At 59.0% G+C, this 27,223-nt stretch overlaps 1 protein-coding gene across 4 annotated transcripts; it reads left to right on the forward strand.

Annotated features, from left to right (window-relative positions):
* On the forward strand, positions 1 to 27,059 carry MTCL2 (microtubule crosslinking factor 2). 4 transcript variants are annotated; one of them, XM_071759684.1, is made up of 15 exons: positions 1 to 782; positions 9,939 to 10,163; positions 11,543 to 11,701; positions 14,475 to 14,537; positions 17,289 to 18,521; positions 19,478 to 19,597; positions 19,708 to 19,833; positions 20,179 to 20,409; positions 20,576 to 20,683; positions 20,949 to 21,119; positions 22,182 to 22,433; positions 22,607 to 22,678; positions 22,981 to 23,051; positions 23,275 to 24,724; positions 24,818 to 27,059. In XM_071759684.1, exons 1-15 carry the CDS (start codon positions 78 to 80, stop codon positions 24,965 to 24,967), a joined length of 5,136 nt encoding a protein of 1,711 aa, XP_071615785.1. In that variant the 5' UTR covers positions 1 to 77; the 3' UTR covers positions 24,968 to 27,059. The 4 variants fall into 4 exon arrangements, with proteins under 4 accessions (XP_071615785.1, XP_071615787.1, XP_071615788.1 ...); XM_071759686.1 differs by having other exon boundaries at positions 19,481 to 19,597; XM_071759687.1 differs by having other exon boundaries at positions 2 to 782; positions 19,481 to 19,597; positions 20,952 to 21,119.
* The last annotated feature ends 164 nt before the right edge of the window (positions 27,060 to 27,223 follow it).

Genomic DNA, 27,223 nt, shown 5'->3' on the forward strand with positions numbered 1-27,223 from the left:
CCGGCGGCGGAGCGGGCGGAGCCGGGACCGCAGCCGCAGCCGCAGCCGGGGCCGAGCCCAGCGCAGAGCAGCGGGACATGGAGGCCTCGCCGGCGGAGCAGGGGCCCCCCGCACCGCCACCGCCGCCTCTCCCGGAGAAGAAGAAGAAGCCGCAGCGGGCGCCGTCGCCCGCCCGCCCCAAGGAGGTGCCCGGCTGGTCGCTGGCCAAGAGCCGGCGGGGCGGCGGGGGGCACCCGGGCGCGGCCCCGAGGCTACCGACGGCCGGTCCGCACCCTCGGCGGTCGGGGGGCAAGGAGGGCCGGCCCGAGAAGCGGGGGGCTGCGGCGGCCCGGTCCGGCGGCAAGGGGCCGGTGGGGCGCGGAGCGGCGCGGCCGAAGGGGCGGTGCCGCGGGGCGGAGGTGGCGGCGGCCGGAGCTCGGCGGCCCGGTCCGGCAGCGGGAACCGGAGCGGCGGCCGGTTCGGTGGCCGGGGCCGGGCTGACCGACAGCAGCTCGGAGGTGTCAGACTGCAGCGCCTCGGAGGAGGCGAAGCTGCTCTCGCTGGAGCTGGGGCTCAGCGGCAGCGACGGGGAGTCCCCGGGCAGCGCCCCGCCGCCCCCCCCCTCGGCTGGCGAGGCCTCGCCGCTGCCCGAGGAGCCCTCGGCCGCCTCCATGGCCAGCAGCCGCCTGCAGCTCAGCACCTCCCTCGCCTTCTCCGACCTCACCGAGGAGCTGTTGGACGCCGGCACCGACGGGCTGCTCCGCGAGCTGGAGGACCTGCGCTCCGAGAACGATTATCTCAAGGTGGGCACAATGGGGTAACGGGGGGGGGTCTCAGGACACGGCTCAGTGTGTCACAGCATCCCTGGGCAACGGCATGGCACAGCGTGGCGTGCCAGGGCGTGGGTCCCCGTGGCTCAGCATCCCTGAGAGCAGCTCAGCATCCCCAGGCAGAGCATGGCAGGGCATGGCACCCCTGGGCAGTAGCATGTCACAGCGTGGCATCCCAGGACTTGCCTCAGCATTCCTGGCCATAATGTGGTTCAAGATCTCATGGCATGGCATGGCACAGCATCGTTGGTCATAACATGGCATGGTGTGACAGCCCTGGGCAAGGCTCAGCAGAGCATGGCATCCCTGGGCACCACACAGCATCCTAGGGCTCAGCATGGAAGAGCACACTATCCCTGGACCTAGCATGGCTGAGCATCCAAGGAAATGGCATGGCATCTCAAATCATGGCTCAGCATGGCACAGCATCCCTGGGCACAGCATGGCATGGCGTGGCAACCCTGGGCAAGGCTCAGCATGGCATGGCTGGGGTGTTTATGGCATGCTGGGCTTGGCTCAGCTGGGTATACTGTGGCATGGCTGGATGTGGGGCATGGCATGACCAAACTGGACATGGGGCAAAGCTCAGCCTGGCACAGTAAGGCCCAGCTGGGAATGGTCCAGCATGGTATGGCACGTCTGGGCACTGTTTGGCTCAGCACAGCATGGCATGCTTTGGCACAACATGGGCCAGCTTAGCTGGACACAGCTCAGCTCAGCATGGCCCCAGCTTGGCATGGCTGGGCTCAGTGCTGTCTGGACTGGCACAGCTCAGCAGGGCATGGCTGTGCTCAGCCCAGCTTGGCTCAACTGGGTTGGCATCACACAGCATGGGACACAGCATGGCTCAACCTGACCCTGTGCGTTTGGCCACAGCTCAGCCTGGGACAGGGTGGGATGCTCCCTGCTGCCCTCCCTGCCCGCTGATGCTGCCAGGCCCTGGGGAGATTTTCCAGCTTGCTTCTTTCCACTGACTCCTGTGATCCCTGGGGCCTTTTTCCAGGCGTGTGGCATGGCTGCCTAGTTCATGGGTACGTGGTGAAGCCAAGGCAGATGTGCTGTGTGGGGACAGGGGCACAGAGCCATTCTGTCTCTGGTCACACATCCTAGCATGCACTGCCTGTTGTGAGGTGGGCACAAACACCCAGTGGTTACCACGTCCTGGTGGGCTGCAGGCATTTTGTACTCTCTGCTCTTCTTCAGGGTGGAGCTGTGGATGAGGTGGTTGGGCCATCATCACCTGCTGGGGGGGGTTCAGGGCTGGGTACTACCTCTTGCTGGCAGCTTTTTGGATGTCACAAGCTGGAAATCAGGCTGGCTCTCAACTACTGGTACCAAAGTTTGTAAATGTGCTGGGATTATAGCTGCAAGGTGGGAGCTGGGCGTTGGGTGATGCGTTGGAAGATGCTCAATCAGTCCCTTTGTCCATTAGCAAAGCCTTGGTTCACAGCTGGTGTCCCAACTCCTGCCAGAATTAGCAGCAAGAGATTAAGAGCTTTGATTTACTGAGACCTGGAAAAATACAGATGAGGCCCCTCCGTGCATTTCCAGGAATGCACGTGCAGGCACTGCTGTTACTGCAGGCTGCACTGTTGCTTTCTCTGTTTCCATGTGATTTTCTCCCCAGCAATCTGCAGGTGTGTGGGGTGAGGGTGTTTTACCTGCCATGGCAGGATGGCAGCTCACATCCTTTGGCAAAGTGGGAAGCTGCTGGAGGGAGGAGTGAGCCCTGAAGCCCCATGGGGGATGCTGGTGGCATCCTCTCTTCTTCACCACAGCTTCTCCTACGTATGGTTCTGCCAGCACATGGGTCCCTGTGCTCACACCTCACTGATGTGTGCATCTTGCTTGTAACCTCCTGAAACACCTCCTGAAACCTGAGCAGGTGACCCCCAGGCTGGTACCCTGCCTCTAGCTGGGCAGAAATGGCAGCCAGGTGTACATATCCTTTGTGCTTAAAAAAAAAAAAAAAAAAAAAAAGGAAGTTTTGCCCAATTTCTCCAGCAAGGAGCCAAAAACTGGGCTGGGCTGCAGCATGATGGCTTGTGCTGTGTGCACAGTTTGGGGTCTTATGGCAAAAATAAAGCCCTAACCCAAGCAATCAGCATCACTCTGCCATGCAGCTCAGGTCAGAAAAAAAATGCAGGGACCTTGTGGAGGTGGCCCCTGGCCTCAGCAGCTCCTTTCCCCTCTGGTATGGATGAATCAGACTTCTCAGAGGTGACTTATTTCCTAGGACTCACCCAAATAGCTGCAAATGAGTATTTATTTATTCATCAGCACTGGGTAAAACGTGGTGTGTTTTTAACGAGATAGGAGGGTGTTTTGGGGTGGGAGGGTTTGGGCACGAGCCAGACGTGTGGTGCTACTACGCCTGTGTGATGCACGCTGGGTCTTGGTGCTTCTTTTTGTAGTGGCGCCAGCTCACATTGCATCTTTCCTCAACTGCCATAATAAAATGTCCATATTTAAGCACACTTCAGCCATTTCTCTTTGCAACTCGGATTTTTTGCAAGGTTCTGCCTTCCTCCTCCTGCTCTGGACACAGCGGGTTGGTGTCTCCTTTTGCCCCTGCTCTGTGATGCCTGCACTTGTTGTGACCCCTCTGTAAATAGGTTATTCCAAGTGTTTCCCCAAAAAAGGGCTGTTTCTCATGTGCAGGTTGGCAGCACAAGGAGGGGGAAGGCATCTCGGGTGTCCTTGCCCCAGCTCATCTCGCTGTTGCTGAGCCGTGCAGTGGAGAGCAGCTCCCAGCCCTGCTCAGCAGGCTGGAAAATGTGAGATGTGATCCGGCAGCAGCTGCAGAGGAACAGGCAGACAAAGAGTGGGCATGGGAGAGAGTTGGGAGCGAGGGGAGGGGATGCCTGCAGACCCTCTCCTCTCCACGGGGCCCGGGGGAGAGGCATGTAATGCCAGGAGCACAGTCCTGCCTGCCCCCCCTCCTGCTCCCTGCCTCCCTCAGGCTTTGTATATGTTTTCTCCATGGAGAAACACGTAGGGTGGGTGAGTGGAATGTTGGGTGGGTGTCTTGTTCTCCCCCAGGCAGCCAGGGACTGATGAGTGACACCAGTGGGGGCTACCTGAGAGCATCCCTCAGGGACACCCAGGGCTCCCTGGAGGACCCTGAGGTTGCCTTTGGGCAGCTCTGTTGGCACTGGGTCCTGGTTCTGCTGTTGCTCAGGTCCTGCCCAGGGACAGGAACCATGCCCAGGTTACTGCAGGCAGAGCTGGGCACAGGGGTCTGCCAGGTCTCACCCCATCAGCATCCACCCCAGAAGGGGCTTTGCATCCTCTCGCTTTTTCAGATGCTGTTCGAGGTGGGCTGTGCTGCAGAGAGCCCCCAGTTGTTTGCCTGTTAATTTATGGGGGCAGGTGTAAAGCTGAGAAATGTTTTTTTCCCTGTTTGATGTGCTGTGCTCTCTGCTGAGCCGGGGCTGGGGTGCTGGCCAGGGGCCACAGCAGAGTGCAGCATGCAGGCTGCTGCCCTGGGCTCCAGCCTGGTGTAAAAGGAAGGATGGCTGATGTTTACTGCCAGAGGTGGGCTAGAGCTGCTGTTAATGCACCTAAAGAAACCACCATATGTGACACATGGGGGTTCCATACCCACTTTTCACCCCACAGCACCCCAGCGTGGGCTTTGGGGGGAGCTGTGTTTGCTGGGAGCCCCTCACTGGCAGGGGACGTGCTTGGGCACCCTGGGCAATTTTCCTTTGAAATCCCCTTTGATTCTATCTTGGCAATTTCTAACATAATTCTCTCTTCTGTCTGATGGCGGCTCGGGGTTAATTGAAATCTGCTGCTTTTGTCCTGTAACCTCGGAGGAAGCGATTGCTTGTTGCTGCTGGCCGGTAATCCCCAGCTTTGCCCCGGGAACTGCAGACTCTGCCGCAGGCGCAGCTGCTGAGCCGAGCTGAGCTCCCCACAAAGGTGTCCCCACAGAACAAACCGGTGGCTTCCACCCTTCCTTCTCCTCTGCCTCTTGTTTGGGGTGCGGAGGGAGGCTGCAGGCAGGGCTGTGTTGCAGGCAGGGAGGTGCTGCAGGCAGAACTGTGCTGCAGGCAGGGCTGTGCTGCAGGCAGGGAGGTGTTGCAGGCAGGGAGATGCTGCAGGCAGGGAGGTGCTGCGGGCAGGGAGGTGTTGCAGGCAGGGAGGTGCTGCAGGCAGGGAGGTGCTGCGGGCAGGGAGGTGTTGCAGGCAGGGCTGTGCTGCAGGCAGGGAGGTGCTGCAGGCAGGGAGGTGTTGCAGGCAGGAAGGTGTTGCAGGCAGGAAGGTGTTGCAGGCAGGGAGGTGTTGCAGGCAGGGAGGTGCTGCAGGCAGGGAGGTGCTGCGGGCAGGGAGGTGTTGCAGGCAGGGCTGTGCTGCAGGCAGGGAGGTGCTGCAGGCAGGGAGGTGTTGCAGGCAGGAAGGTGTTGCAGGCAGGGAGGTGTTGCAGGCAGGGAGGTGTTGCAGGCAGGGAGGTGCTGCAGGCAGGGAGGTGCTGCAGGCAGGGCTGTGTTGCAGGCAGGGATGTGTTGCAGGCAGGGAGGTGCTGCAGGCAGGGCTGTGTTGCAGGCAGGGAGGTGCTGCAGGCAGGGATGTGCTGCAGGCAGGGAGGTGTTGCAGGCAGGGCTGTGCTGCAGGCAGGGAGGTGCTGCAGGCAGGGAGATGCTGCAGGCAGGGCTGTGTTGCAGGCAGGGCTGTGTTGCAGGCAGGGATGTGTTGCAGGCAGGGAGATGCTGCAGGCAGGGAGGTGCTGCAGGCAGGGCTGTGTTGCAGGCAGGGAGGTGTTGCAGGCAGGGAGGTGCTGCAGACAGGGAGGTGCTGCAGGCAGGGAGGTGCTGCAGGCAGGGCTGTGCTGCAGGCAGGGCTGTGTTGCAGGCAGGGAGGTGTTGCAGGCAGGGAGGTGTTGCAGGCAGGGCTGTGTTGCAGGCAGGGAGGTGTTGCAGGCAGGGAGGTGCTGCAGGCAGGGAGGTGTTGCAGGCAGGGAGGTGCTGCAGGCAGGGCTGTGTTGCAGGCAGGGAGGTGCTGCAGGCAGGGAGGTGCTGCAGGCAGGGAGGTGTTGCAGGCAGGGCTGTGTTGCAGGCAGGGAGGTGTTGCAGGCAGGGAGGTGCTGCAGGCAGGGAGGTGCTGCAGGCAGGGCTCTGCCTGTCCCCCCCGGCCGGGCGGCTGCTGCTTGGCTGCGCCCCAAAGCCTGGGGCTGCCAGAGCTGAGGGTGTGTGTGCTGGCAGCAGCCATCTCGCTATTTGCATGATCCTGTTTTGCATCCGTTGCTGCTTTCTGCTTCGAAAAGATAGCGGATCCTGCTGAGGAGCTGGGAGAACTGAGTCCCCCCCCTCTCTGGTCTGAGCTCGCTGCATTTCTCCAGGCACCTCGGCCAGCGTGCAGTTCCTCTTGGGCAGGAGATCCGAGGGTCTAAATCTTCTGTCACAACCTGTGATGAGTCTGCATCTTGAGATGTGCCCTGCCATCTCCACCGGTCCCCCCCTTGCCGTGGTGCCAGTCAGGGCCATCACCCTAAAGCTCAGCGTTTGCCAGGTCTTGCCCTTCCTGGAGGAGCTGATGTTCTACAAGTGGGGGTATGGACATGGCTGTAGCTGTTCCCCTTTCCTGCTCTACAAATGCATGTGGGTTTTTTTTTTCTGAACTGGAACCAGGCAGTTTGCATCCCACCTTGCTGCTTCTTAGTTTCCTTAATAATCTCCCCTGGGGGAAGATAGGTTTGCTCAGAGAAGGTTGAAGTGATGTATTTTGTCTCTTGGGTTCCTTCATCAGGTGGAACCTGGCTCCTGTAAACACAAGTGGGGTGTTTGCTCCTGCACACTCTTGTCCCTTGGGCACTGATAAAAGTCCCCCTGGAGTGCAAATTCACAGCATCTTTTCCAAGATAGGTGAATTCTGGCATAAGAAAAAAAAAATGAAAACAACAAACAAACAAACCAGGAAACCTTTGCTGCTGCAGAGATGGGGTGAGCAGGGTATGAACAGACAATCCCAGAGGATGGGGGTGGTGAGCACCCCATGGGTGTGGTCATGTCAAAGAGAAGTCATTTATCTCATCCTCAGTGTTGGCCACCATTGCTTCAGGCTGCTTCCTGCTCCTGCCAGCGGTGAATTTGGGTTGTTTCTAGGGTGTTTCTCTCATCTCTGGGCTCTTCTCTCCCCATTAACTAATTGGATCTTCTTTGCTTTGATGTTGCAAAGGTGGGAATCAAGTCCAGGGAAGGTGCAGGTGCTAAGGGCCAGCTCAGGGGCTGTCACAGACCCCAGAGACTGCCAGAGGGTCTCTTTGCACCCCATGTGCTACCTCTGGACACCACGGAGCTCTTCTGGCCAGCTGAGGAGGGGTCAGCTTCCCTGTCCTAAGCTTTCGTCCAGTTTGCCAGTATTTCTTTGCTCCCCAGTCCTAATCCAGTTACTGTGGTTTAGAGCCATGGCTTGTCTCCAAAGGGCCCAGCTCAGAGCAGGCTGCAACCACTTGAAGGTTTTATTGGTGTTACAGGGTGCGGGTGAATTCCTGGAGATGGAGCAAAGGGAGACACCGTTTTCCCAACCCTAACTTTTCCCAGGAGCACCCCAAGAAGGAGCAGCTCAGGGCTGTGCTGCCGGTCTGTCCCCAGGCAGCAGCTCACGCTGGACACGTCCTCCCCCTAAAATAACTGTTGCTACAACCCGAGGTATAAACAAGCAGGAGCTCTTAGCAAGGCGAGCCCAGGCTCTCTTCCAGCAAGTGTGAGGCTTGGTTGGGTTCTTTCCAAGGTCTCTGCTCCTTGTCCTGCTCAGCTGCTGCCTGGGAAAGCTGCATGGCAAATGAGAGCTGGGATGGTCAGGGCTGGAGGAGGATTCAGGCAGCTCCATGTGCCTTTGCAATTGTATTCAAGCCATGATTCATATGGCTTTGATGGTGGAAGGTTGTTTTTCACCACCCTATAACAGATCCCTTGCTCGGCTGCCATGCAGAATGCATTTTTCCTCATGGAAGCTCTCAAGGATTAGATCCCGTGAACCAGCTCCCAGGGCTAGTTTGGCTTACAGGGTTTTTGCTGGTGTCCCTGGGACAGTGGCACTGCAGTGTGGGGTGGGCAGTGCTGGTGGTGGGTTTCCATCAGGTTCATCACCCCAGGATGGCAACAATGACAGGACTGTCTGCTGGCTCCTGTGGTTCTTCCCTGCGGGGTCCTGAAATGTGCCAGCAGTGGTGCCCCTGCATGGGACTGTCCCTGGAGCAGCCTGTCTGGTGGCCCCTGGATACCCTGCTGCCCATCTTGGTGCCTGGAGGATTTTTTTTAACCTGCTCTTGTGCCTGGGACGCCCTGGCAACAAGCAGGATGGGGGAGAGCAGCAGGACAGTGGTGGCCACGGTGCCATGGAGCTCCAGCAGCCCCGGGCTGGGGGATAATCCAGGATTGTCTTATTGACATTCCTTATTTGTCACGTAGTGTTTCCAGCCAACAGTGAGCGACTGTGACTTGTCCCCGCAGCTGCCTCTCCCCCTCCCCGGGCTCAGCTTTGCCTTTTGGGGGAATTCTTGCAGCTGGGGCTTTGTCCGGGCTGGGCCAGCGCCTGGCAGAGCCAGCACGGTGCTGCTGGGGGTCACTGTCACGGGCAGTGTCAGGAGCAGCAGGGTCCTGTCTCCCTCTGCCTGGGGTGAATTGGGGCTTTGCCACCCCACTGGGTCCTCATATTAGAATCATAGAATTGTCAGGGTTGGAAGGGACCTTTAAGATCATCCAGTTCCAACCCCCCTGCCCTGGGCAGGGACACCTCCCACCAGCTCAGGGTGCTCAGAGCCCTGTCCAGCCTGGCCTTAAAAACTTCCAGGAATGGATGGGGCTTCCACCATCTCTCTGGGCAACCTGTGCCAGTGTCTCACCACCCTCATGGTGAAGAACTTCTTCTAATCTAAATCTCCCCTCCTTTAGTTTGAATCCATTCCCCATGTCCTGTCACTACCTGACATCCTAAAAAGTCCCTCACCAGCTTTCTTGTAGGCTAAGTCTTGTCCCTTCCCAGGCTGTGCTGTGGTGCAGGGAGGCAGCAGGAGCCCCTCACCTCTCAGGTGGCAATTGCATTTGTCAGCCCTGGAGGTGTTTCGTGGTGGGGGGCGGGGTTGTTAGGAAAGCAGATGCTCAAATCCCTCCCAGGAGTGTGCAAGGTCCACTGGGTCTTGTTGAGGAGGGGAACAGCCAGTGTGATGGCTGTAGTGTTTGCTTGGAGGATTTGTGTGGGATCATGTTCATGAGGACATGAAAAAAAGTTTTGGGCAGCCCATGTGGGGCCCCAACGCCCAGAGGGAACAGTCCTTGGATCATCTCAGGTGGCCATAGCTCCGTGATGGACTGGCACTTGGGCTGTGGCTGCTTGAAGGGGGTCCTGTGGTGTCCATGTGCCACGGGCCTGGAGGAGGCTTTGGGTCAGATTTGTCACCGTGAGAGCTGATGACACCAGGAAGAGATGGAAAGGGGACCCACCCTGGCTGCTGCTGTTTTGCTGTGCAAAACCTGGGGCAAATTCTGGTCCCCAGCGTTGGCAGCATCTTGCTTGTGTCCCCACATTGCCTTCCCTGTCCTCACCCGCCATCCCCTCCTTCCCTCTCCTGCCTTCCTGACACATCTTTTCCAAAACGACCTACATTTTTCTCGCCGTGGCTGCCGCCTGTGCTGCTCCTGCAGCTCCTCTCCCTCCCCCACCTTCCTCTTTCTTTTACTGCAAATATTTATAGGCACTGTGTTGGCTGTTCCCCCCTCCCTGGGTTAGCTCTCCTGTGGGTGATGGTGCCTAGCTGGCTCCGAGCCTTTTTTCTGCAAGGCTGATGTTTGACATGGGGTCTATGAAAATGTCTCCCAGGCTGGAGGAGGTGCCCTGGGGTTGGGAAAAGCGGGGAGACCAAGCTGCAGGATCCATCCCATCTAACAGGCATCTTGCTGCAGGATGAGATTGAGGAGCTACGGGCCGAGATGCTGGAGTTGAGGGTCCTGTGGGTGATGGTGCCTAGCTGGCTCTGAGCCTTTTTTCTGCAAGGCTGACGTTTGATGTGAGGTCTATGAAAATGTCTCCTGGGCTGGAGGAGGGCGGGGAAGGTGCCCTGGGGTTGGGAAAAGAGGGGAGACCAAGCTGCAGGATCCATCCCATCTAACACGCATCTTGCTGCAGGATGAGATCGAGGAGCTCCGGGCCGAGATGCTGGAGATGAGGGATGTCTACATGGAGGAGGATGTGTACCAGCTGCAGGAGCTCCGGCAGCAGCTGGACCAGGCCAGCAAGACCTGCCGCATCCTGCAGTACCGCCTGCGCAAAGCCGAGCGCCGCAGCCTCCGCGTGGCCCAGACGGGGCAGGTGGATGGGGAGCTCATCCACAGCCTCGAGCAGGATGTCAAGGTGAGGCTGGGATGGTGATGTCCCCATCCCTGCACTTCCCGAGTCCCCCAGAGGGTCTTACTGGTGAGATGTGGATGTGGTGGCTGGGGAGGCAGGATGTGGCGGTGCAGGGAGCTTTGTGGGGCTGTGCCTTTTAGGGGGTGCAGACCCTTAATGGGAGCATCGTGACCCCCCCAGTAGGGTCAATGACACAAGGGGTGGGAAGCAGCATCTTCAACTCATGGGTGCTCTGATCGTAGGGGTGTTTTGGGGAGCCCAGGAGGTAGAAAGGATGGGGGTCTCACCATGTAAGTTTCTTCCTGTACAGGCTGGAGCCCAACCCAGCTGGGTGGTACCCTGGGATCAAGCTCCCTAGTCCAGGGCCACCACCATGGGCTGGAGAATCATGAGCATGAGGGGAGGGAGCATGGGGACCAGGACAATGGGGACCTGGGGTCTGCTCCCCTCAGCTCGTGGGGAAACCTCGCAGAGCCCCAGGCATTGCAGCAGGCAGGCTGGGACAGGGACATGGGGATTTCTGTGAGGTGACATTGCCTCACCAGCCCCCAGCCCTCAAGGAGCTGTTGGTGCCAGGGAGTGTTTGCTGAGGGCTCTTGCCAGCTTGGGTGGTGCCGGGAGTGGGTGCAGTGGCAGCCAAAGGTGGCTCGAGGTGGGGGACAGTCAGCAGCTCAAGGAGTGACTCAGTTTCTTTGGAACTGCTGCAAACCCACCTTGTGCTGCCCATCCTTTGTTGGGGGCCTGATCCCCTCCTCAAACCACCCCATATCCTCCAGCTTGGCATCTCCTCCCCAAAACACCCTTCTCAGCTTTTCCCTTTCTGGGAAGGAAAGCACAGATCACCCTAGGGAGGGAGAGGAATCCTGACCCCATGGCCTGTGCCCCCCCAGGCCTGTGGCAGGGTTTGCTGCCCCTACAGCACTGGGGACCAGGGGACCAGGGCAAGTGGGGACAATTTTTCCCTCTCTGCAGTTGCTGGAGAGAGCACTTCATGCTGGCAGGCTACCTGTGTGCTGAGGGATGGAGAGAGGGAGCTCCCAGGCAATGGGTGGGATGGATGGAGGCACCCTTAGGGGGCTTTTCCAGCCTCACAGTATGGAAAAAGAAATACAAAAAGGTGACAAGCATCCCTCAGCATCATGTTAGGGCTGGAGAGGGCCAGGAATGGGGCAGCCTTGCAGCTTGTGACAGGGGAACAGTGGTCACAGCACGTGATGGAGGGGACAGACACGGGCCAGGTTGTCACCCAGAACGGTGTCTGCTCCAAAGGGTGTCAGTAACAGCCTGGTGATCTCTGCCTGAGGATTGTAGGTGCCCAGACGCTGTGGTCCCACCCCATGCACACTGTACACAGCCTGGTGACAGCCCCACTGTGTCCCCAGGTGGCCAAGGATGTCTCCGTGCGGCTCCACAACGAGCTGGAGGTGGTGGAGAAGAAGAGGATCAGGCTGGAGGAGGAGAACGAGGACCTGCGCCAGCGGCTCATCGAGACAGAGCTGGCCAAGCAGGTGGTGCAGAACGAGATGGACAAACTCCGAGAGGTGAGGGGGACATGGAAAAGGGGACGGGGAAGCATCCCCGAGGCTCTGCCACTAGCAGGTGTCCACGGGATCTCCCATCCCTGCTCGCATGGCTGAAACCCAAACCCTGCTCCAGATGCTTGTGAAACCCGAGCAGTGCCTGCCCTGGGCCAGGCGAGTTCCATCCCACCCTGCGGGCACGGGGGGGGGACTCTGCCCCATATTGGGGGGGCTCTGGGACTTCCCCCTTGCACTAAAGCCTCTTTGTGTCCTCAGCCATCTGGGCCGTGCCCAACTCCCACTGGCCAAGGCTCTGCACGGTGTGTAGAGTCCGCTGTGTCCCTGGCACAGTGCCTGGTGCTGGCCAGATCCTGACCACACGCTGCTGGTTCTAATTGGGCTGAGCCACAGGGCAGTGTCCCAGTGGGGTCCTAGCAATGCTGAGACAATCCCAGATGCACAATCCCATCCATGTCCCCTGAAGCCACCTACCATGCATGTACCCACGCACACAGGTTCAGGGCACTCCATGCCATGCCGGGTTTGGGACCAGCTCTCAGCCAGGAGTGATGTCATCCCCGATGACAGGGAAGGCATCCAGGTGACACCATATGTTTGTGATCCCTCTCAGCACTTGCAACCCACTTCCCTACTTCCAGAGATGCCTTTGGTCCCCAGGGAGCCTCGGGAAGCTGGCTGAGCCATCAGGGCAGCTCATGAGAGATGTGCTGTGCTAGGGCTTGGGCCCTGCTCCCCCTGAATCACAGAATCATAGAACTGGCTGGGTTGGAAGGGACCTCAGAGATCATCAAGTCCAACCCTTGATCCACTACTGCTGCAGTTCCCAGCCCATGGCACTGAGTGCCACATTCAGTCTCTTTTTAAATATCTCTTTTTAAATATATCCACTACTTCCCGGGGCAGCCCATTCTAATGCCTGATCACCCTCTCGGTAAAGAAATTCTTTCTTATACCCAACCCTGTCCTGAGGACAGGGACAGGACACAGGGAGGACACTGTCTGCCCCAGCCTTGTTTCCCTGCACAGGGCAGGGCCCCAGCACATGGGTGGACGCCTCCCACCACCAGCTCTGGTGAGCCAAAGGACCTGGCCAGGGTTGCACCCATCCCCTCTGCAGCCACCTTCGTGGTTGCCCCCACCCCCCCTGCATCCACCTTCTCGTGGGCGACAACCATTGTCAGTCGCCCGCCCCAGCCGGGTCGTGTCTTGTCCCTGCACTGCGCAGCCTCCTCTGATGGGTGTGAAATGTTTTTCCCCGCGGCTGGCGAGCGCGGGTTGAATAACAAACAGCAGCAGCGGGAGCTGAGCTCTCTGGCTTGAAAAACAGGCAGAGAAAATGGTTGTGTGGTCAGTGTGCAGGGAGGGCTGAGCACCAGCTGCTGCCCTGCCCCAGGCCAGGATGCGGCCCCTCTGCAGCTGCCGGAGCCCGAGGGGACACTGCAGGGGCACGGGCACGACATGGAGCTCAGCTCCCTGAGCCCAGGGATGTGTCCCCAGGCTAGCGAGGGCATGGGGTTACTCACTGATTGCAGAGCACTAATTAGACAAACGAGTGAGCCCTCCTCCTCCTCCCTGCTGCTGCAGGGCACAGGATGTGGCAGAGCTTGTTAGCAGCCAAGCCAAGGGGGGAGCAGGGCTGAGCCCACCCCTCCAGGTGGTTATTTCTGCCTGCCAAGAAGTGTCTCCCATAATTGGATAATTGTCAGGGTGGCCAGATCATCTCCAAAACCACCTGTTTTCCCCTCCAGCTCTACCCCATCAATGGCATCTCCTGGGGGGCAGGAGGAAAGTGAGATGGGTCCAGGTACCCCATGCCAAGCTGTGATGGGACTCTCAGGCATGGCCACCCCAAGGGCTGCACCCAAATTGGAGCAATGGCAGCCCACAACTCACCTGGGGTGCTCTGCCTGAGGCTTTTTGGGGCTGGGCAATGCCCTCTGCCACCCCTGGTCCCCGGCACAGGGGGGTGAGGGATGCTGACGTGGCACAAGCCAGCCCCTGGGAGAGGCTCTGCAGCTGCAGCTCCAGCGATGGTCGTGGCCTTAATAGGAAAGCCTGGAGCCCAGCACCTTGGCACAGGCAGCAGCTTACATTTCACAGCTGCTTTCTTTGGCTGCTGGGCCTCAGCACCAGCTTGGAAAAAAGTCCAAGGTGGCTGCATGGATGGGCTGGCACTCACAGGAAGTTGTGTGGATGGTCCTAAGTGTTTTCCCCCCAGCTCCAATCTCCAGATAACTGGTGCTGCTCTGGGCACCCACATTTTTCCCCTCTTTCAATCTCCCTTGTTCTGTCTGGCCTCCCCAGCTCTCAGCTGTCCTCACTAGCATGGAGATTGTTCCTTGTGTCCCCAGAGACCCCAAGAGCAGAGTCAGCATTGTCCTGCTGAGGAGCCTTCCCTGATGCTGAGTGACCAGAATACGTTCTTTGCTTGGAGAAGGGGTGCTGGGGAATGTCATCATTGGCTGCTCCCACACTGGGGTGCCCTCAGACCTGTCCCTTGGCCTTGGGGTTGGGTTCCCTGCTCCATCCAGCCCTGACAGGACCATGACTCAGCCTCTCCAAGGCTCATTTCCTGCTTGCTCACTGCTCAGTTGCCTACAGGGGGAATTTCTGGCCAAACCCCATGATTTGGTGCTTGCCAGATCAAAGGGCCTTGACCCACTGGGGGCTCTGCCGTCTCTCCTGGGCTGGAGAAGTTGGCGTCAGAGTCTGTCTGTCTGTGCTGGGGTGCTGTGCCATTGTTGTGGGTAACAGATCCCTCTTCTCTCTGCAGAATTCCCTGAAGAAACGGGGGTCTCGCTCCATCGGGAAGACAGAGAAGAAGCCATCAGTGCAGGTATCAGTGCTGGTGCCTTTGGGGATGCCACAGTGATCCAGCAGCACCAGGTCTGGTGCCAGCCAGAGACTACCCCTCCCCTGGCAGGGCTTTCCTGCAGAAGGGAGGGACTGATGTACTGGGCCACCCTCATTGTCCTCAGCTGATCCCTTGTCTTATTTATCAATGGAGCATCAGTGTCTGGCTTGTGGCTTTAACCCTTTCCACGGGTCAGAGCTGCAGTAAGGACCTGAAGGACTTGACCTTTTAGGTTTCAAAGCTGTTTGTGCTCTTGGATTTTGGCTGTTGCCTCCTGGGGTCCCTCCTGTCTGCACCAATGCCTGAGGGTAGCCCAGGGGAGTGGAGGGTCCCCGGGGAATGGCTCAAGGCCACCATGTCCCTGCCCTGTGCCAGGTTGCAGGGGCAGAGCTGTTGAGGGGGTGGATTTGCCATCGGGAGCAGGATTTGAGCTGTCACTTGCTGTTGGGCTGAGCTGCTGTGAGTCTCTAATACTGTCACCGAGGCTTGGAGGGGTTGAGCTGCTGTTGCGGGAATAGAAATGTGTTTTAATGCTGGAAAAATCCTCTTTCAAAAGCAAAAGACCTGAGAGGTTTATTTTGGGGATTAGATATGCTCCCCCAAAGCTGGGACAAGGAGGGAGACACCCATAATACACTTCTGCCTTGTGCTGCTGGCAGCTTCTCCTGGTGGGGACCTGGGAGGTTTTTGGGTGACCTGTGTCACTGCTGGCACAGCTCCCCCTTGGGGTGAGGATCCCCAGCCCTTCCAAAACTTTCTGCTTTGGTCTTTTATTTATCGTCTCAATTCCATCCTTGAGAGCCCTTTCAGGGCAGCTCATGGTCACAGAGTTGTGTCCCCCTTGTCCCAAAGGAGCAGAGGCTGGCTTGGCACCTACACCTGGCTGTGCCCTGAGATGAGGGGCTGTGCCCTGAGATGAGGGGCTGTCCCAGAGCCTCCCCATCACCCCCATTCCCGAGGCTGAAACACAGCCCCTCCTCTGCTTTCTCCCAGGGCAAGGAAATACCCCAGCCCCCTCTGCTTCCCACCCAACCTCTGTGGAGCCAAAGCCCCTCAGCCTGGGACACAGGGCTGGATGTGGCCCCAGCTCTGTGGTGGGATCAGTGCTGGTGCTGGAAAGCACCAAGCCCTGGATGTGCCCTCCCCCCCCCATCCAGTCCCTCTGACACAGCTGTGGCTGGTGACCCCTCTGGCACAGATGCTGGTGACTCATTGGTGGTTTCCTGGGCCCTTTTCCTGCCTTCCCATGCTGGGCCAGCATCTGCCCTCACCAAAAATGGAGCTGGGGAGGGGCAAAATCAACACTGAGATCTGCCCAGAACCCCAGGAGTATTCGAGGTGTTCTGGGGGACACATGTATCCCTTCAATGATACCAAGAAGCAGAAGGACACACGACGCTGCTGCTTGCATTTTTTTTTTTCTCTTTAAAAACAGGAACTGAGGTCATGTCTGCCCAGGCAGGGAGAGCTGCCTGCTTCAGCCCTCCCCTAATCTCCGCAGCTAATTAGGGGGGGCACAGCTTTAATGCTCCTTAGCAAGGCAGCATTGCTGAGCACAAGTGCAGAAGAGCAATAGGCTGGTCCCTGCAGCCACCATGGGGATTTGGAGAATGAAACAGCCTCTCCAAATTCAAAGGACTCCCCCCCCACACCACCCCTGCCCTCCCTAGAAAGCAGCCTGGGAAGTCTGTAGAGTAAATTGTTGCAGTGGGATTGGGAGGTGTGAGTGTGGGCATGGATGGGAGGGGTCAGGAGCATCCAAAGTGGGGGGACAGCTTGGTTCTGCGAGCCTAGGAACCTGGAAAGGGTTAGGGTTGGTTAGGGTTAGGATAAAGGTTAGGGTTAATTCAGCCAGACTGGGTGCTGCCAGGGCCAGCAGCCACCTGGCCAGTGGGCTTGGTCACCTCCAGCACCAGTGGGTCCCACAGGTACAGGGTCACAGACCAGCAGGTCCCCTCCTGGCAGTCACCACGCTGGAGCTCAGAGCACTGGAGTGACCCCACAGCACGGGAAGCCACAAGCTGGACGTCAGGAAATCCTGGTTCTCCATCCAAAAGCTTTCTGAAGCAGAGAAATGGTCTCCCTGGGCAGACAGCTGAGATCCTCACTGCTAAATTAAAACAAAACAAAACAAAACCCCATGGAGAACAGTCCCAAGGAGCAAAGGGGCTCAGGAAGGGACTTGTGGGACAAAAAGGAGGGGGTTTCCTGGGTTTTCTGTCCCCTGGTAAGGCAGTGGCAGCAAAGATAACTGCTGGGCAAGGGCTGGGACTTTGGTGGAGTTCCAGACAAAGCAAAAAGCGTCTTCTCCAGCCCATGATGGAGCATTTGGGACTGGGGGTGGAAGAGCAGAGCCCCAGCACGGGGGTTGCAGCAGGTGTTTTCAGTGCTTGCCAGCTTTTGGGTGGAAATCTTGGCTTTTATTTCCCTCTGTGGAGTCTGACAGCTTTCCCTCCTTCTCCTTCCCACGGCACTCCAGCCTGCAGCAGGGTCCCTGCATCCCCGGTGGTGGCTTGATGTCCTGCCTAGGGCTGGAGCCATGCACGTCCTGTCCTGTCTCGAGGCTCTCCCTGAAAGCCTCCAGGATGGATCTAAAATTTTTTGTCCACTCCATAATCAGGAGCTGTGGATCCCTTGGGACCAGCAGGGTGGGAGAGCAGTCCCCAGGCTCGTTCGGAGCCACCATGGTCCCCGGGAGCCTTTTTCTAATGCCTGTGCCCTCTTGGTCCCCAGGAGGACAGCGCAGACCTGAAGTGCCAACTGCATTTTGCCAAGGAGGAGTCGGCCCTGATGTGCAAGAAGCTGACCAAGCTGGCCAAGGAGAACGATGGCATGAAGGAGGAGCTCCTGAAATACAGGTCCCTCTACGGGGACCTCGACAGCTCCCTCTCTGTGGAGGAGCTGGCTGACTCTCCCCATTCTCGTGAAGCTGAGCTGAAGGTCCACCTCAAGCTGGTGGAGGAGGAAGCCAATATCCTCAGCCGGAGGATAGTGGAGCTGGAGGTGGAAAACCGCGGGCTGCGGGCAGAAATGGACGACATGAAGGGGCAGGGGGACAGAGAGCTGCCTGGACAGGACATGCGGTTCCTGGCGGGCATCTCGGGCTGCGGGGACGCTGGGGACACTGTGGTGGAGCTGCGCCGGCACCTGCAGTTTGTGGAGGAGGAGGCTGAGCTGCTGAGACGCTCGCTGCTGGAGCTGGAGGACCAGAACAAGCTCCTCCTGAACGAGCTGACCAAGTACAAGTCGGACCACGAGCTGGACGTGACACTGTCAGAGGACAGCTGCTCGGTGGTCAGCGAGCCCTCGCAGGAGGAGCTGGCCACAGCCAAGGTGCAGATCAGCGAGCTGAGCGGCAAGGTGAAGAAGCTGCAGTACGAGAACCGTGTGCTGCTCTCCAACCTCCAGCGCTGTGACCTGGCCTCCTGCCAGACCACCCGGCCCATGCTGGAGACCGACGCCGAGGCTGGCGACTCGGCACAGTGCGTCCCCACCACCGACTGGAGGGACGGAATGGGCATCAGCGAAGCCGACGGGCAGGACAGGCTGCCCGGTGGTGGGAAAGTGCCCGACGGTCCCACCAAGCTGCTCAAGGCCAAGGACCTGGAGACCTTGCTGGGCATCCGGGACCAGGCGGCTCTCGTCAACAAGGCGATTGACATCTTGATTTCAGATGCCAATGGCTTCACCTCTGGGCTGAAGGCATGCTTGGACAATGAGTGTGCCTTGGGGCTGCTGGGCGAGGCGGTGGGTAGCGGTGGTGAGAGCCCCAGTGATGCCAAGCTGATGAACGTGCTCCTCATGCGGCTGGGCGTGCTGCAGCAGGACCTGGGCTGCTTCACCAGGAAGGTGGACCACCTCACCAGTGGCCTCAAGGAGCACACGGACTCTTTCCCCTTCTCCAGCCCTGGCAGCCACGACACCACCAAAGAGGGGCTGCAGAAGGAGCACGCCACTGACTTCCAGGTATGGGCTTCTTTCCACGTCCCCCGCCGCAGCCGCCGCTTTCTTTGCCGCCCCCTTTCTTCCCGCTTTAACGGAGCAAACCCCACTCCCCAGCGTAACCTCACTCCTGCCAAACCCAAACTAACACCTCGCTGCATGCTGGTGGCACCGAGGACAAGGTAGGACTCTGCTCCAACAGAGTGTGCCCAGGGTAGGAGATGGTGGCCATCCTGGTGCATTCCAGCCCTGCCATGCCCGTGGCCAGGGGCTCTCAGGTGCCATTCCACCATAGCAGGGGCCGACTTTTTGGCTGCTGTCCCCTGGCTCAGCCCAGCATTGGGAAGTTCTTTGCTTACTGGGGATGGGCTGGGTGGGAGAAGAGCAGCCTGCATCCTCCCAAACCCAGCCCCCATTAATGACATCTCATTTGCAAGGAGCCTCAGCCCCACAGTGGTGCCCAGGCAGGGTAGTTTGGAGAGCAAAGGTTCCAGGACAAAATTATATCTGATGGGGAGCACCTTTGGAGCAGCAGGGAGCAGCTCATGACCTGCCATCCCCCTCTTCTCTGGGGGCCCAGCTCTTGCCAGGCACAAGCCCCTTTTCTGGAGCACACTCGCTTGTTCAGAGTCCTATTTTTCTGCATGTGATCCCACCAGCCCCAGGTCCCAGTCTTCCCCAGTCACTGCATGGCACCGTAACTGGTGTTTGCACATTTTTTCCCTCTTTCTCTCTTTTTTTCCCCCTTTCCCCAAACAATCCAGGCCACGTGTCTCCTCATCCTGTGTTTCCTTTTGGTTTCTGCATTGTCTCCCGCCATGGTGATGAAGCTCCTTCTCCTCCTCATCCTTTTTGTTGTCTTGTAGTTCTTTAATGTTTCGGAGACCCATTGTTTTGTTTTCTGGCTTTTTTTTTTTGCTTTTTTTTTTTTTTTTCCCCGCTCTTTTGGTTTGTTCTCATTAACTTGCCCACGCATGCAGCAGCCTGATTTTAGGGACGCCGACCCTTACCGCATCCCCCACGCCAAGGACATGGACCCCACGCATCCCCGGAGCTACAAAACCTGCAGGCCTGAGGAGAATGACTCCTACGCCACCGAGGTACGAGCAGGCTTGGGGACAGGGCTGTCCTTCTTGAGAGCCAGGGACAAAGGGAAGTGGCAGAGTCCTCCCCAGGCACAGCCCACCCCTCCTCATCCTCTCTGTTGCAGATGAAGGAGCTGCAGCTGGTGCTGTCGGAAGCCAACGAGAGCCTGCGGGGACTGCAGGAGCAGCTCTCACAGGAGAGGCAGCTGAGGAAGGACGAGGTGGACAACTTCTCACAGAAGATCTGCCAGGTGAGTGGGCAGCAGCCCCAATCCCTGTGTCCCCACAGCCATGGTTGTGCCACCTCCAGCTCCGGCCTGGGGACCCAGGTGTCCTTCAGGACCACTCACAGCATGTCCCATCTTCAAGAGGCACAGGGATGAGCACACTGCTTGTACATGGGTGTGCAGCCATGCAGAGCTTCTACCCGTGGCAGTGCCTTGGTGGCCCTGTTGTCCCCAGCATGCAGCCATGGTGTTGCACTTCCCCGGGGGTGTTAAATACAGGGTTGGCACCAGGCTCAGCCCAGACTCTGGAGGGAGGCACCACATCACTGCCACCAGCCCCCTTCTTGGAGCCTGCACATTTCTCTACAGCTGAAGGAGGACCACCAGAAAGCACTGCTGAGGAGGGAGTTCGAGCTTCAGAGCCTGAACCTGCAGAGGCGGCTGGAGCAGAAGTTCTGGAGCCAGGAGAAGAACCTTCTGGTGCAGGAGTCGCAGCAGTTCAGGCAGAGCTTCCTCCTGCTCTTCATGAAACTCAAGTGGTTCCTCAAGCGCTGGCGCCAGGGCAAGATGGTGCATAGCGAGGGCGAGGACTTTTTGGAGGTACTGTGGGCTGAGGGACTTCCACCTCAGCTGCCATGGAGGGGGGACCACACTGTCGGGCATCCCCAAGACTTTCCTTCATGCCTACCTGTCCCACCCAGGGCTGCTTGGGTGCTCACCATCCCTGGCTCTGGGTCCCCTCATCACCCTACGGTGTCTCCTGCAGGTGAACAGCATGAAGGAGCTGTACCTGCTGTTGGAGGAGGAGGAGCTCACCCCACAGCAACAGGCAGACAACAAGATGTGCACTGGGGACACCTGGACCCCCAACACGGTGAGCAGGGTCCCCACAAACCCGGGGGGTGGGCAGGAGCATCCCCCACCACAGCTGCATGGTGTGGGGTGGCAGCTCTTCCTGAGGTGCATGGCTTGGAGGAAATGCTCCCCCACCAGCATGTCACCCCCAGGGTGGTCCCCTGCCCTGGTGGCACGTCGTGTCCCTCACCCTGGGGATGAGCGGCCTTCAGGGCTGGGATGCAGAGAGGGCAGTTCCCATGGGGTGGGGTCCCGGCTCCCTCCACTCACCCCTGATGCCCCAGCAGCCCAACGAGTGCATCAAGACGCTGGCAGAGATGAAGGTGACCCTGAAGGAGCTGTGCACGGAGCTGCGGGAGGAGCGGCGCGGGGCTGGGGAGCTGCAGCAGCAGTTCACCAAGGCCAAGGCTGCCTGGGAGATGGAGCGTGCAGAGCTCAAGTGCCACATCGCCCAGGTGGGAGCCCCAGGCACCCCGTGGGGCTGGCGGGGAAGTGGGGCTGGGGGGCTGCCTGTGCTCTATTCCAAGGGCTGGCTGCTGGGAGGCTGGGTGGCACTGGGGGAATCTCAATTAGCAGCCGCTCTGGCTACAGGAGGGTTTCTATAGCAACGGGGCTGGCAGGAACATCTGACAGTGGAGCAGCAGAGGATGGTCTTTATTCCTCCCCTACGTTTGTCTGGGGTGGGCGGGGTGGGACAGGGTAGGGGGGTCAGCATCCCTTCCCCAAGACAGGCATCTAGGAGCAGCATCAGAGACCTCCCCTCCTCCCTGGGCTCACAGCATGAGTGGGGCTCTGCACCTCCCTGGGTGCTGCATGAGGGGTGTATGGCTGCAGGAGCCTTGACACAGGGGGAAGCTCCTGCTGCAGGAGCAGTTCCCCAAGCCCTGCCCTCAAGGGAAGGAGGGCTTTCTGTTCCCTTGCACTGTGCAGGCAGCAGCTCATAGCTGGACATAAGCTCCGCTCCCCAGGGCAGGTACCAGGACCTCCCTGGCAGGAGAGCTCAGTGGGGGTCTCCAGTTCCCCTCTCTCCCCACAAAAGAGAGCAGAGCACCCCAGTTTTGGATGTTATTTGGGGTTCGTATGCCCTTCCATCTCATCCTGAGCATAGACCTGAGCCCAGTGAGCACCCCGAGAGCCTGGCAGCAGCAACCTCAGGGTGCTCTCTGCCAGCCCTGCCGGTGATGCTGCCCCACTGCAGGAGCCGGGTCCAGCAGGGAGGATTGCAGGCAGGGCACAGCTGAGCAGGCAGGACACTGAGCCCATGTCCCACTGGGTGACCGTCTGCCAGGCCATCTGGTGTGACACAACCACAAACCAGGGCTGGCTGTGGCTCAGCTGTGCCCACGGGTGAGCTCTGCTGTGCAGCATGGGCTTGGGGACACGCTTCTTGCCTGAGCTGGTCACCACAGGACCTGCACTGGGAATCGGGGTGCCCACAGCCTTGCCCCTGGGCTGAGATTGTCCAGCACCACGCTGGAGCCATGTGGTCCCCCACAGCCACCAATGTGTCCCCACAGCTGGAGTCAAAGGCAGGCAAAGGGATCACAGAGCGAGCGCTGCCAGACTGGAAGGTGGCGTTGAAGAGGGAGCGTGAGGAGCACCAGCATCTCCTGGCTGAGTCCTACAGCGCCGTCATGGACCTCACCAAGCAGCTGCAGATCAGTGAGAAGAACTGGAACCAGGAGAAAGTGGAGCTGCTGGCTCGCTTCAAGGAGGAGCAGCAGCAGGCAGAGCAGCAAGCAAAGGACCTGCAGAACAAAATCAACCAGGTATGGTGTCCCCCCGTCGTGAATGTGTCCTCCAGCCTCTGCTGTGTGCCTCCTGTGCTTCCCCAAGATCATGCAAATGCTCTCAGGTCATGCACAGGGAACAAGTGGCAAATGATTTGCTTGCCCAGAGGGGCACATGTTGTACATGTTGAGTGACTGACAACATTCTCCAGTTGCAGAAAGGAGCCAACCCTTGGGCACTGAAGCACTCTGAAATGGAGAAGCATGGCAGCAACTGGAAAGAGGTAGGCAAGAGAAGACAGAAGGCTTCCAGAGTGCTCGTTGACCTCAGGTCTATTCTAAGGATTAGATAAAAGATCATGTGAACCCCAAATAACATTCCCAGGAACAGCAAATGAGGCTTCAAGGGGGAGCACCAAGGGAGAGAGAGGATAGAGAGTGTGGTTGAACCTCAAGGGCTTCAGTAGTCTTATAAAAAGTTGATTTAAAATAGATGTGGGCAGTGAGCCCCATGTAGCCCTGGGAATGGGATGCCAGGCCCGAGTGGTGCTTTCTGATACTAGAACTTTCTTCTGCGTCCTCCTAGGCTCTCAATGAAAAAATAACAGACAAAGAGACAATCTCTGAAGCAGAAGCCAAGGGAACCAACCTCAAAAGGTGAGTGCACTCAAAAGGTGTCTGCATGGTCACTGGGACAGCATGGGGCTGTCCCATCCATCCAGTCAAGGAGAGATCTGGCCACAGTCCAGGGTTGCCCTGGAGGCCCTGGGCTCTCATGAGGAGCAGGAGTGGGTACCCGGGAGAATTCTGTTGGGGTGGGAGCAAGGTGCCTCCAGCTGCCCTGCCAACCTTTTGAGCCCCATTCTCTCTTCTCCCACAGGACCAAGTCCGTTTCCTCTATGTCAGAGTTTGAAAGCTTGCTCGACTGTTCTCCCTACCTCCCTGGAAAGACCATGCCAGGATTGGGTGACCATTCTCGGGGCAAAAAGGCATCCGTGGCCGCCCAGCTTCTGCCCAATGGGATCCGGGACAGCACCGGCATTCCTCCCTCAAACTGTACATATGTGAATATTGAGCAATCCGTCCCTGACAGCCTGGCCAAGGAGAAGATGGGTATCTCCTCCTGGGACTACTCGCAGGCAAGCAGCCTCTCCGGGCATGACCCAGCCCAGAAGCAAATGCAGAGGAGCTACACAGCACCCGACAAGACGGGGATCCGCATCTACTACAGCCCTCCGGTGGTGCGGCGGCTGGAGGCACCTCTGGTGCACAACAAGGAGGGGAAGATCATGATCGAACCCGGGTTCTTGTTCACCATGGCCAAGCCAAAGGAGCCAGAGGAGTCAGCCAGTGCTGAGAGCACCTACAGCCAGTGGCTGTGCAACTTCTCCAAGCAGCAGCGGGAGCTGCTGGATGGCGGCACGGTGGAGAGCGCGGTGCCGCCTGTGCCCCGCTTCCCCCCGTCACTGCACGACCTGGAGATCTCTGGCAACATGAGCGACGACATGAAGGAGATCACCAACTGCGTGCGGCAGGCCATCCGCTCCAGCTCCCTGGAGAGGAAGGTGAAAAGCACCTCCAGCCAGACGGTGGGGCTGGCCCACGTGGGGACACAGACCATCCAGACAGTGAGCGTTGGCCTGCAGACCGACCTGCCGCGCCCCAGCAGCATGCACGGCAAGAGCTGGTCCCCACGCAGCTCCTCCCTGGTGTCCGTGCGCAGCAAGCAGATCTCCTCCTCCCTGGATAAGGTCCACTCCAGGATTGAGCGGCCGTGCTGCTCCCCAAAATACGGCTCTCCAAAGCTTCAGAGGAGGTCTTCCTCCAAACTGGATGCCTCCAAGGACAGGAGCCTTTGGAACCTACACCAGAGCAAGCAGAACGGCTCTGCCTGGGCCCGCTCCACCACCACCCGTGACAGCCCCGTCCTCAGCAACATCAACGATGGCTTGTCCAGCCTGTTCAGTGTGGTGGAGCACGCAGGCAGCACTGAGTCCATCTGGAAGCCAGGCTTTCCCGAGAGCAGCCGCACCAAGCCCGAAGCACCCAAGTATGGCCTCGTGCAGGAATTCTTTAGGAACGTCTGTGGGCGGGCGCAGAGCCCCACTGCGCCCTCAGAGAAGAAGGAGACCACGGGGGAGGAGGGCAGTAAGAGGGCTGAGCACCCCAGCCCAGCCACTCACCACCCAGCTGACAACATCTCCCGTGTCTTGAACAAGAAAGTTCTCAAGCAGAGCAGCTGTGAGGACCCCAAGCCCTCATCCCCCGGCCAGGGGAGTAAGGACACAGCCCTGCGGGACCCCGACCTCATCTCGGCCATAGCCAGCGAGGTAACAAGGCAGGGTGCCCCCCGGGATGTCCCACCCTGCCAGGGGACAGTGCCTGACCTCTCTAACCCCTCTGTGCCCTGTCTGTCTTTGCAGGACACCGCGTGTGACTGCAGCTCCCAGTCCCTCACCTCCTGCTTTGCCAGGCCATCCCGCTCCGCTGTCCGCCATTCCCCCTCCAAGTGCAAACTGCACCCCGTGGACCCCCCCAGGGCGGAGGAGAAGCCGGGGGCCTCGAGTGAGTGAGGCTGGGGGGCCAGGGGACGCAGCGTGCCTGCTTTCCACTCTCCTGCTGGAAGAGCCGCCTGTCTGGACACCGCTCTGGGAGGTGGCACGGGCCCATCTGTCTCCTAACTGTCCCCTGGCCCCTGGGGATGCTTAGGAAGCAGATGTGGAGCCAGAGGCTGCCGGCAACCCCCGGGGTGCATTGGGGACATCCCGCCGGGGTGGCTGCTCCACCTCCCGCCCACACCGAGCCCCGCTCCCTCAGAGCCACTGCCAGCACCGGGCAGGGGGGTCCTCAGCAGTGCCCACCACCCGAGGAATGTCAGCAGAGACCCCACCATGCCTGAGGGCTGGCTGAGGCCCCGAGAAGGGGGAGGCTGCTTGTGGAGAGAGGGCAAGGCTGGGGCAAAGTATGGTGGGGATGTCGGATGGATGGAAGCATGGTGCTGTGTTGGACCCCACGGGTGGAGGGTGCTGGCTCTGGCCCCCACGGGTGGAGGGTGCTGGCTCTGGTCCCTGCAGCCACTGCCGAGCTCCAGCACGTCCCAGCCAGCCCTGATTGCAGGGAGGTTGCATCAGCCGTGAGGCCACGGGTGGTTCCCCAGGCAGGAAGAAGGCGGGGAGTGGTCACCCAGGCTGCAGTCGCCTCCTTCCCTGGCCACCCTTCTACTCTGGGGGGAAGGGGGGGCCTCTGAGGTCTTCATTGCTGGGAAGGGGCCAGGTGCCCCCCTGATCCTCCCAGCTGCAGACAGGGTGTTTGGGGAGAGGTGGGGTTTGCCTGTGAATGTGTGTGCACACTGCTGTGCATCCCCATCTCCTGCCACGTCCCCTGGGGCCACGGTTGTGGTGCCCCCCTGCGTTGCACCCACCTCCCTGCCTGGGGCTACTTGTAGTTATTTGCTCCTCAAAGTGCTGAATATACATAATTCTTTTTTTTTTTTTCTTTTTTTTTTTTCTTTTTTTTTTTCCTCTCCCCTTTTGGCTCTGCCCATCTCCAGACAGCCTGCAATGTAAAACCAAGTGCATTTTAAAAATACCAAAATGAGCTGCATTGGAGATGCGCCAATTGGATTAAGAGATTGTGGGTTGGGAGGCTGCAGCCTGGCCCGTGCCGTGCAGCCCTCGGTCACCACCAGAAAAAGCCTTATCCAGGGAGGCTGGGGGGCTGCATCCAGCCCCACACAGAGCAGCTTTGTGCAGCCCCAGGAGAGAAGAGCAATTTTGGAGGTGGCAGCCTGACCTATTTTTGAGCTGCCTGCCAGGGGCCGGGCAGGGATTCACCCAGATGGAGCTGCCTGCAGGTGCCTGCACCTCCTGGGGCTCTGTGAATTGCTCTGGGGGCTGTGAGCTTTGCACCAGGATCTCTGTGCATTGCTCTGGGGCTGTGTACATTTCTCCAGGGCCTCCATACCCTCCTCCAGGAGGTCTGCAGATTGCTCTGGGGCCGTGTACATTACTCCAAGACCTCTGTGCATTGCTCCAGGGGCTCCGTGCATTGCTCTGAGTCCACGTACACTGCTTCAGGGCTCTGTCCAGTGCTCCACCAGGAGCTGTGCACATTGCTCTGGTGCTGTGTACACCCGTTCCAAGGCCTCTGTGCGTTGCTGTCATCTTGCAGCTTCCCTTAAAGAACTGCTCCTGCTGCCGAGGCTGCTGCCCCCTCCTGTCCAGCCGCACGCTGCCCACAGCAGGCAGCCTGCATCACTGCCACGTCGCAGCCTCCGTCAGCATCTCCACCACTGCCACTCACTGCCCGTGTCTCTGGACACACCAGCAATCAGCCAGGGCCCAGCAGGCCCAGCACCGATGGCCTTTTGCTCCTGCAGCACCTGTTCAGCCCCGTGGGGACCCTCGTCACCCAGGGGGATGTCACACAGGGCAGGTGCTGCCACCCTCACCAGCAGCCGGGGCCAGGCAGCATCCCTGCCAGCCACGGAGAAGCCGGGTGCCTGCACCCCGGCAGGCACAGCACTGCCACGGGCAATCTCCTGCTGTACATAGATCCTTCTGGGGTTGTTTTTAGCATTTTCATTGATAACAAGGGTTTTGGTTGGGTTTTGTCGTTTGTTTGGTTGGTTGTTTTTTTCTTAAAGACTCTACTTTTGGAATGTGGTTTCTTGTTTTTACAACTGCCTTTTAATTATTTGTAATATTGGTCAGTTCTGTCTTACTCTGTAAATAGCAGTGCTGGGCATTTCCTGGGGGAGCGGGGTGAGGGCTGAACCGAGGTGGGCAAGGGAATTGCAAAGGCAAGAGGGAAAATTTGCTTGAGGTCAG

The sequence above is a fragment of the Heliangelus exortis genome, chromosome 16 (genome assembly GCF_036169615.1).
Source record: "Heliangelus exortis chromosome 16, bHelExo1.hap1, whole genome shotgun sequence".
Classification (NCBI taxonomy): Eukaryota; Metazoa; Chordata; class Aves; order Apodiformes; family Trochilidae; genus Heliangelus; species Heliangelus exortis.

What these genes read in the sequence shown, in the direction of transcription:
- MTCL2 (XM_071759684.1), top strand. Translation starts at nt 78, where the DNA reads ATGGAGGCCTCGCCGGCGGAGCAGGGGCCCCCCGCACCGCCACCGCCG. An exon ending in AGAAGAAGCCATCAGTGCAG is followed by an intron (nt 14,538 to 17,288) that starts GTATCAGTGCTG and finishes CTTGGTCCCCAG; the next exon opens with GAGGACAGCGCAGACCTGAA. An exon ending in TGCAGAACAAAATCAACCAG is followed by an intron (nt 22,434 to 22,606) that starts GTATGGTGTCCC and finishes AACATTCTCCAG; the next exon opens with TTGCAGAAAGGAGCCAACCC.